The sequence below is a fragment of the Neophocaena asiaeorientalis genome, unplaced genomic scaffold (assembly GCF_003031525.2).
Source record: "Neophocaena asiaeorientalis asiaeorientalis breed wild unplaced genomic scaffold, Neophocaena_asiaeorientalis_V1.1 scaffold722, whole genome shotgun sequence".
NCBI classification, from domain to species: Eukaryota; Metazoa; Chordata; class Mammalia; order Artiodactyla; family Phocoenidae; genus Neophocaena; species Neophocaena asiaeorientalis.
In genome coordinates, this window is record NW_020175686.1 from 1,276,179 (window position 1) to 1,287,321 (window position 11,143).

The 11,143-nt window shown below is 32.5% G+C and overlaps 1 protein-coding gene across 2 annotated transcripts in view; it reads right to left on the reverse strand.

Annotated features, from left to right (window-relative positions):
* Positions 1-11,143, reverse strand: part of CDH12 (cadherin 12) — a 278,088-nt gene that overhangs the window by 5,388 nt on the left and 261,557 nt on the right. For both annotated transcript variants that reach the window (XM_024732038.1, XM_024732039.1), the window contains 2 exons: positions 6,873-6,994; positions 3,154-3,271 (listed from right to left, as the gene is read on the reverse strand). In XM_024732038.1, the coding sequence (XP_024587806.1) occupies positions 3,154-3,271; positions 6,873-6,994 (240 nt within the window). The remainder of the gene's footprint in view (positions 1-3,153; positions 3,272-6,872; positions 6,995-11,143) is intronic.

Genomic DNA, 11,143 nt, shown 5'->3' on the forward strand with positions numbered 1-11,143 from the left:
TTCCCGGACCGGGGCACGAACCCGTATCCCCTGCATCGGCAGGCGGACTCTCAACCACTGTGCCACCAGGGAAGCCCCATCTTCTTTTATTTCTGTACATAAAAGTGGAATTTTTGTTTTATTCATAACACTTTTTCATTTTTTGAGTCTACTGAAGTCACTCCCAGAAACATTTTGCTGTTTTTTAGAAATGTACTAACATTTAGTCCATTGTAGCCATACATGATACCTACTTTGGAATCAGGTAAAATAATTTTAGAAAGATATAGTACTCATTAAAATACAAGTGTGTCAGAAAAATGTTACTATATCAATAATATTCCATTCATTCTATTTGTAGATTATAATTGCAACAATGAAAAATTAGGCACCTTCTCTATACCCATTTCAGTCGGAAGCACAAAACTGAGAAGACTTTATGTGATAAGATAGAATTTGGCAGGGGAATATCTATTTTTCATTACACAGAGGATATTTTTTAATTGAGAAACAAAATATAAACCTGCCAAATGTCTATTATAATATTCCCAGTAAGAGTCAGTGGTGTCAGGCACTTGTGTTGACAGTAGAAATAGAAAAATGGGGACTAGTTGAATCAATATTGAAATCTTCAGCCATTGATGATTGTATACTTGAGTCTGGGGAAAGGAACCGTCAAGGATTAAAGCCTGAAACCTGGATGAAAGTGATTAATAGAAATAGGAAGTCAGAGCCTCTGGTGTATTTGCACTTAGGGAGCTAGGGGGTTTGCTATTCTTGAACATGTTATGTCAAAAGGCAGTCTCCCCTTTTTTAAAGATTTATTTTTAACCCAGTATTATTATTGATATGTGACCATATAGAATTCATTATGCTGTCCATGGTGGGAAGAAAAAAGACATATTAAACCTCATTTTCACCCATAAAATGGTTTCCATCGATTGACAGATAAAGAAAATGCAATATATATTGTATATACACACAATGGAATATTATTCAGCCATAAGAAAGAAGGAAACCCTGCCATCTGTGATTACATGGATGAACCTGGAGGGCGTTATGCTAGTGAAATAGACCGCACAAAGACAAATACTGCATGGTAACACTTATATGCAGAATGTAAGGAAAAAAAAAAAAAAAAAGCAGAACTCATAGAAATAGAAAGTAGAAAAATGGTTGCCAGGGGCTGGGGGTGGGAGAAATAGGGAGAGGTTGGTGAAAGGATACAAACTATCAGCTATAAGATGAATAAAGTCTGAGGATCTGACATATAGCATGGTTACTGTAATTGATAACACTGTACATTATAACTGAAATTTGCTGAAAGAATAGAACTTAAATGTTCTCACAAAAAAAAGAAAGGTGAAAAAAAGTGTCTATCCATTTAAACAAAAAAACTTACAGTTACACTTAAAATATATCAAGATAAAACAGGGGATATGGTAAATGGCATGAGTGGCAAATACATGTTCAGATCATGAAAAAATAATATACTTTGAGGCAAGATGATCTGATTCATATTATTATGATTAATCATATATAGATTCTCCAGCAAAGATAAAATGGTGGAAAATAGTCAATACTTTTGTTCCTGAATGATGTGACCATCTACTTAGTTAACCAAGCCAATGATCTAGAAGTCTTATTAGTTTTCTTCTTCATCATATTTATATATGGAATCTAAGAGATCTAGAATGAAGCTCTATGTATTCTATCTCCAACCACTCACCTCTATCCTCACAGCCATTACCTTAATCCATTGGATTGTCCTAATCCAAGACTCTCTCATCCATTTTCTACAAGAGTATCAGAAATAGTTTTGTATCCTTCTATTGTCTTTTCCACACTGCATCCAGACTGACTTGCTAAAGTGCAAATCTGAATATGTTAAACTCTTGTGTAAACCTTTCAAAGACTTCTCAGGTCATTGGATTTAAGTTATACACTTTTTAAATGACTTATAGACAGGTTGACCTATGGTTCAGTTTGACTTGGACAGCCCTGTTTTAGATGTGCTGCTCTAATTAAAATGACAAACACTGTCCACTGCTATTCTCAAACATACTCCAGTTTCCATGATAAAACATGTGGTATCCCTACCTATAAGGCCTTTCATAATTGGGACCTTGTTTCATTCCCAGCCGTTCCTCACATTACGTTATTTGATGACGCAAATCTTATTGAATTTCCTTCTGTGACTCTAATTTCCTTCCCCCAAGTATTTGAAGAAAACTAACTTTAACTTTCTCAAAGCATCCTTTGATTCCTATCAATCATCATCATTATATCATCCATCTTATCACTTGCTCATTTGTTCCATAAGCATAGAATCTAGCAAGAATTAGCTTTTTTCTACCCAATATTATGAACTCAGGAGTTTTTATTCCCGATATTATGTCTACAGAAACTTAGAAGAGATAAAATATCTAAAGTCACAGAACAAATAAAGTCAGAACAACTGATCAGTACTTAGCCTTATTATATCTAATCCAGTGTCCTTTATATTTTTGTAGATTTTAGTAGCAGCAGACGTGATAATATTAGTGATAGTGATGGCAGTGGTGGCAGAAATGTAAGTGTAGTTATGATGGCAGAGGTGGTAGCTAAAATTACCTTAAAGGTAATAGGTTTTAGGCATTGTGTTAAAGGATTTGCATACATTATTGTATTTAATAAATGAACCATGAGGTTAATTTATTTTAACTATGAGGTTGAAATTCTTTAGTATAATTTAATATATCGATAATCTGCCATTAAGTAGTAATGCAAGGGGAGTGAAAACCTATATCATTCTCATTACAAAGCCTGTATTTTTGACCTGTGCCATACCATGTGTTATTCAAATAAAACAGTTACTTGTATGTATAAACAGTGCATGTAGAACAAATGATATATTTAAAACATGAAAAGTATTCAATTTCCCAGATAGCTTATTGTTTGTTTGACTCATTAAGGGAATGTCCACATTATAAATGGAAGTAATTTGCCTCATTAGATACAGTCTATATAAGTTAACATTTAGTTTACTACTAGCCATAAAATTTTGTATTTCTTATATATGCCTTTCTATATTTTATGAGCTTGAGTGCTTTTAGGAAGAGCATGGATTTCTACCTCTGTGTCCTTTTACAAAGTTGCATGATAAAAGGTAAATTTTTATGTGGTTAAACTTACTTCTGAAGTCACGAACTGTAAAATTTGGTTTGATGGCAGCTTCAGGTGATAATTTAAAGGAGAATTGCTGCCCAGCAGGTGAAAGATCTCGGTCTGCAGCGCTGACTATCTGAATTATCTGAAACAAAGTTGAGATGAGACTTGAAATCAGTCATCAGTTTCAAAGGGAACTCTACACACCAGGCTAATAAGTTTATTTAGTGAGACATGCAAGTAAACAGAAATGATATTTTTTGAATTCATATCAGTAGGCCAATTATTTACAAATATTTTTTATAAACAAGTAGCTAAATATTTACAGTTTAATAACAGCAGGTACAAGTATAGGGTATGGGCTAATTCCAAATCGATATCTACATAACTAAAAAGGTTAATGCCATTGAAAATTCTCACTAATAAGCAAAATAAAATTAAAATGTACTTGCTTGCATTTTAAATTACATGAAATAAATGCTTTCTAACCTGATTATTTAAAAGTCCTTGCAAAGCAAAATTTTAGTATCATTATGTTTGTGAGAATGAGTTTTATTTTCATAACTAAGTAAGATGATGAGAAAGAGATACACAGGATGTAGATCTGTTTTTGTTGTTCCGTTTCTTTTCCCCCAGTGGATAAGATACAAATTGTGTTTTCACAGAATTTTTCTTCTTAAGAAGTAAGTATGACTAACCTTGTTTCAAAATTTTTCCTAAATTGTTCCCATAAGTGTGTAATCTAAGTAGTTAAAATTCTGATACTTCAGTGAGATGCCCTTAAGAATTTGGAGGTTAACTTCCAAGGGCCAAACTATGAAACTGATATTTCACTATATATGTAAACAAATCAGAATGGCTTTGAGGTATTTCTTTATTAACATATCCAATGGTTTTGCATCAGGAAGAATTTCAGGAAGTGTGTGCTAAAGGGGATAAAAGCAGTGTGCTGATCAGGTGACCACACTCTTAGACTAAGTTTGAATTTGCCAGAGGAAGACCTTACATTTCAAGTATGACATTCTGCTCCCAGCGGGCAAAGCCTGCATCCTGTACTCTTAGATTGATGCCATTAAACATGTCAGTTATTTACCCCTTTTTGTTTTTATTCCATGGTTGAAACCCAGTCTTATGACTATGATCTACCTTCCCATATAGCTGTGTGTGCTCGTAGGCACACACAGAAACACACAGGAGCACACAAATGTGTACACTGGGGCTTCGAGTGTCTAGTGCAGTACTAGTAGTTTGTATTTTGACAATGGGTCCTCTAATGAGAAATTCAGTTCCCTATTTTAGTGTAAATCAGTCACACAGGATCTATTTAGTCTTTAGAATTGTCATGGATTCAACACCGAAGGCTAAATATGGCAATTTAGTCAAATAATTGCCATACAGACCCTGTAAAACTTCAACTTTCCTTCACATGTGCTCAGATTACTATATCTCACCCCTAAAATTTCTTTAAATTTTTGGGAATTAATTTGTGAAGTTCTGTTTTGTTTTGCCTTTGCTATCAACTAGCACAATTATTTACTAAATTAACATCAAAACTTATCAAGAACGTAACTTTACAATGAAGAAACATCCTTTAAAATAGCATACGGAGATGAAATTTTTGGTATAAACTGGTACTTATCTGTAATTGACACTTGAGAGTTATTGCCCTAAGTAAAACAACTCCCATACTTCATTGGTTCATCATATAAATCACTATTGATTTATATAGCATCATCTTTCTTTTCTCTTACTTCTTTTGAAGATAGACACACAGATAGGTAGATAGACACACAGATAGATAGATAGATAGATAGATAGATAAATAAGCCATACATACATATATACATGCATACATATTCAATTATAGTCCAGAAGAGATAGATAGTTCCTATGCATAGTTTCTAGACAAGGGTCAGGATGGCTGGGGTCAAAAGCAGAAAATGCTCATATACTACATTTCAGACATTTCAGGGTTATTTTTTGTATGTAAATAAGATGCAGAATGCCCCAAAAAAGAGCTTCCAATGTCCCCACAGATTCTTTACCACTTTGTCTAAATATAAGAAAATCAAGTTATCTCTAATAACTTCTACTATTCCCAACTTTTTAAACTCTTTAATTTACTGGAGAAACATAGAAGCATTAAATAGAGTTCTATTTCCAAAAGGCTTTCACTTAGTGCATTACAAAATTCTGATTGCTGTGAAATCATTAATGTTCCTAAATTACCTAAAAATAATGGATTGGATTTTTGGGGTGGCAGTAGAAGGCTCTGAAAAGTGGAGAATAGCTAAGTTGTAGAATTTTGGTAAACCTCTTATAACTCTGCAAATAACCACTTCAGGTTATTTATTTATGTAAACATTTATGCAGCATCTACTATTTCAGACAATAAATCAGGCACTGGGTTCACTCCATGTAAATTTTGGATGCATTTAAAGTGATAAAGCATTAAAACTTTAAAAAAATGTATTTCTGTGTCTGTTCAAAATTAATAATTCAAATTTATCACTTGGTAAAATATGACTAAGTCATACTGTAATAAAGTTAATACTTTCCCCAAATTATCAAAAGCAGTAATAGAGAAGCACAGTCCACTAGAAGTTTCTGTACTGATGGAAATACTCTACATCTATACTGATAAAGACGGTAGCCACCCATCTCATACAGCTACTGAGCACTTGAAATGGGGCATGTGTGAATGAGAACATACACTTTAACTTTTATTTAATATTAATTTAATACCTATAAGGCTAGTGAATATCACAGGGTTAGAACTATGGGACAAATATTCCATGAAGCAGTAGAAAACATTCAAATTGAAACAAATACTAGATATTATAACAGGAACTTTTTCAATAAAGATACCATTTTAAATATTGAGATATTTCTTCAAGTAAGAATTAAAACTTCAAATTTACTTAAATGAGTAGTTATGCTATTTAAAGATAATTGAAATAGCAAAGCAAAGCATACTGATGTATTTTTCTTTTGGAACCTAGGTATACAATATTGGATTAATTATATTCTTGTTTCACATCACACTCTTAGCATTTGCTCATGCCTGGTTCCTATTATATTATGTTATTTTACATTATATTATATCATATTATATTATATATTCACTCATTCATTTATAATAGTGTAGAAAAAAGCTAGCTACCCACCATGATCCACATAAACTCTAGGATTTTGACGATAACATTTATCAACTATATGGTCCTTCCTCATATCCTCTCCCCACTAGAACCTCCCTCCATAGCAATACTTAATAAGAAAATGTAATTCAGATATTTTGAATAACCCAGATGCTCTACTCAAGGCCACCAGAGAAAGCTTTCCATTATTCAAGGGCTTAAGAATTTTTATGTACCCTTCATAAAAGCATGTGAGCAAAGCAAGAAATACTATAGAAGAATGTAGTCTAAAGTTTCTTGCTTCCTGGATTTATAGTCACAAGGTCTTTAGAAATTCCACAGTATACAAATGGAAAACAGCGTAATCTGCAATCCCAGAACTTTTAGTTATACAAAGAATATTCACTAGGCCATCATCACTTTATCCCCTGTGGTATTAACTCCACATCCAAAATATACCATTAATTCAAAAGAATTTACTATCTTTTATGGATTCTTTTATGAAGACATAAGATCCATGTGTGTATATTCATGCAAGGTCATATAACCTAAAACACATGCATATAGTGGGTGTTTATACACTCTTAATTAACAATATTGATAAGATACCTGTCCTGGTTTGGCATTTTCACACACAGCTGTCTCATATGGCACAGATATTTCTGGAGGAAATTCATTGACATCTAGGACATTAATTAATATGTTGACTCTGCTGGTTAATAATGGGTTACCTGTTAAAAACATAAAAGCAGAAAAGATGATTACAAAATCTGATCAGTTATTGCTCTTATAGTAAACAGCAATAACATTTTTAAAAATCAGCATTCATATGGAATCCAAATGACCTTTCCTTTATGGGAAGCTGAGGCACTGTGCCAAATATAAATGATGAAAAGATGGATTTACAGGCAGATAATGCTATATTTAAAACAGATAACCAACAAGGACCTACTGTATAGCACAGGGACCTCTGCTCAATATTCTGTAATAATCTAAATGGGAAAAAATTTGAAAAAGAATAGATACATGTATATGTATAACTGAATCACTTTGCTGTACACCTGAAACTAACACAACGTTGTTAATCAAATATACTCCAGTAAAAAAATAATTTTTTTAATTATAAAAAATAGATGAATACTGGCGCTATCAATGTCACGCTGTCAGATCACCAGCTGTGCACTATACCAGTATTTATCCCTGAAAATCAACACCAAAGTTAAGGTCAAACATTTAGCTGGTATTTCATCACAAGTGTAGCCATCATACCAGGGTTAGTTCACAGGATCAATCTTCACTAATAGTGATATTTTTCACTGGATAAAACATATGTTTTTCCATGTTGTGTCTATAATTTTATTGGGTAGTATCATCTACATATTTAAATAACTCTCTCAAAATGATTCCTCCAAAAAGGGATGATAAACTCCAAGAATGAAGGAGAGATTGCTTTGCATAGACGAAAATTAAAATAAATTTAAGGAAGTAGAAGTAAGAGATAGATTGTGGAAAACTAAGATGCACCCTGAAATTACTTGCTGGTAATAAGAAAGGAAAGAATAAACAGTCTTTCCTTCTTGAAATATCAAAAAAATTAGTTTGAAAAATTATCTCTGCCAAAATTCCGTCACAATTTTTAGCCCCCGCCTGTGGTATATTACCGGCCTCTCTGCCATTTGCTGAAGAAGACCAGAAATAATTAAACTAATAAGGCATAACATAATGCACATCTTTCAACTTATTTATTTTACCTAATGAAGTTATACAGATGGATAAAGTGCCCCAAATTGTCAAAGGATCTTGTCCAAAGTCACACATCTAGAGGGATGGGGAGTTAATATTCAAACCCAGGACTATGGAAATCCAAATATTATGTTCATTCCACCAGACCTTTTTAAATGATTGGTTATTGTGTTAGATTCTTCATCTGCAGTGCCACTGAAGATTCATAATGTTAGGATTCTTATAGATCTCTATCTGGATGTTTTTAAAGAATGAATACAAATCTCACCACATGACTGATTCTGATAAGCCTACAATATTCTGCTGTGCTAAAATTTATCTAAAAAAATAAAATGCACCATCAGCCGTAGCTTAAGAAATGTTCACATATTCATATATGACACAGTGAAATCCAACATTGTGTACCAGTACAGGCACAGATAACATAAAGGGAAGAGAAATGGTATATTTTGTAATATGGGTTGTGTTTATAGAAGGCATATTGGTAATCTTGGAGAAGGATGTAAAAAATATCTATTTATTCAAAAATTAATATTGGTTACATGGCACTATCTTATCTGGTAGAAAAGGTTTGGTTCAATTTTCACAAGTTATTTAATCTTTCTTCAACTCATGATATTAATAGGTGCTAATTCATAAGTTTTTTAGTTTGTTGTATTAAATGAGTGTTCTACAGAATGTTAGATTAGTTTCGGTAAATTATCATTACTCTTATCACCAACTGTAATTTGTGGAGATGATCTAGCTCATCTTCTGTTATTGATATTAAGTACTCGTATATCATAAAATACAGATAAAATCAACAGTTTGGTTAAATTTGGTTCATTTTCCTAAACAAACTATAAATTATCAAAAACTACAGCAAAGTCAATGCCTAATACTTCATAATACTTATAATGTACCCATATTCTAAGACACATTTCACAGGTAAGCTCATTTAGGTTTCACAGACAACTCTAATATAAAGACCATTATTATCCCTTATTGTATATGGAACTCTGAAGAACGGAGGGGGAATGTAACTCTTCCAAAAATTCCGAGTTAAAAGTGGTAAGATGGGTTTTGAATCCAAGTGTTCTAGTTTCAAGTCCATGCTCTTAAACTCTATTATATATTAACCTATTCAACTTCTGTACAATGTACAAATCAGCCTCTACTTCCTACTTTACTTGGTACATAATTTACAAGTCCCAAGGACATATGAAGAAGAAACTGTTTTTTTTCCCCTTAGGATTATAGTTTTATTTTAAGTTAGTGTGAGGATGGGGCAAGACTTCTCTCAAAATTATGTTTATAATACAGATTTAATTTTATAATGTATAAATATGTTATTAATTCAAGCTTATTTTTACCCTTGAAAAATTCCCTTTTGGTAGTTTTAAATATTTATCCTCCTGCAATATAGATTTGAACATCTGTCCCAATGAGTACTATGGCTCAAAATATGATCAGTATTGTAACATCTTATTATTAAAAGTGTTTCTCAAAGGTGTGCTTTTAGTATTTTAGCTAAGACAAATATTTTGTTGTGTGAGATTTTCCTGTGCACTGTAGGATTTGTAGAAATACTGAATTTTAAATGTCACTAGTCATCCCTGTGGAAATTACAAAATAAATGCCCAAACAAGAATAGAGGAAAAACTATAATAAGAACAAAGACAAGTTATTCATACTGTTGAAAATGAGTGATGGGTTTATGGGTTTCATTATATAATTCTCTCTTCTACTGCATATTTGTAAAACTTTTTATACTTAAATGTTTGTCACCTTATATTTGTAAATCTGTCTGGGTACATAGTAACATTTCTGTTTGAGAACTACTATACTCAAGCAAGCATTGATCTTTTCACAAAGTAATATATTTATTAGAGTAATATATATATATATGTTTTCATTTATAATTCATTAAATTATGTGAAAAATTAATGACTTATTTCCTTTCTGACTCATCTAATCTTTGAAAGAGCAATGACGAAATTTGTTTAAACTTGATTTGGCATGAGCATTATTATCTGAATCTTTGCCAAATTAGAAACTAGTTATCATTGAATACTTAGAAAGTAAATTCAATTATGAACTTTGAAATTTTAAATAACCAAAATCTTACACAATTAATTGCTGTGTTCTTAGTAGTCAAGCCATTTAAACTCTAATTATCACTGACCCATGTTGCTTATATTGAATAACTAGCTTATTAATAATTTGGGGCTCAGATAAATAATCGATAACTAATTCTATTTTTGTCCCTCATGGCTTCAAGAATGTTTTGCTAGATCTTCTTTCTTTATCCTTGGTGATATCTCAATCAGATCCCATAACTTTTTGAGTCAATTTGAGTTAGAACTGCCTTATTAGTAGTATTTTAAAGAATGGCTTAAACTAAGAAAATAAAAAAAAATTAAGGCCAAATTATGAAAATCAATAATAAAGGAGTAGTGAAAAATCAATATTTATGTATTTCACTTAATACCATAAGTGAAATACATATTATAAAATAATATTATAAATTTATGTCAAAAATTTAGTTAACATAGATGGACTGGACAAATTCCTAGGAAGACATAAATTGTCATACTGACCCCAAAATTAAAGAGAAAATCTTAATAGACTGAAAACAAGTGGAAAAAATTAAGCTGTAATTAAAAATTTCCCCATCAAGAAAAAGTCATGCCTTCATGGCTTCACTGAGAAAGTCTATCAACTACTTATAGACCACATAATATCAATTCTTTGCAAACCCTTTCAGAAAATAGAGAAAACACCAGCTTATTCGTTGTTTCTTAATGCCAAAAGTCAATTTAAAACATCAGAAAAAAACCAAAGCATGGGGCTTCCCTGGTGGCGCAGTGGTTGAGAATCTGCCTGCTAATGCAGGGGACACGGGTTCGAGCCCTGGTCTGGGAAGATCCCACATGCCGCGGAGCAACTAGGCCCGTGAGCCACAGCTACTGAGCCTGCGCATCTGGAGCCTGTGCTCCGCAACAAGAGAGGCCGCAATAGTGAGAGGCCTGCGCACCACGATGAAGAGTGGCCCCTGCTTGCCACAACTAGAGAAAGCCCTCGCACAGAAACGAAGACCCAACACAGCAAAAATTAATTAATTAATTAATAATTAAAAAAAAAAAAAAGCATGGACT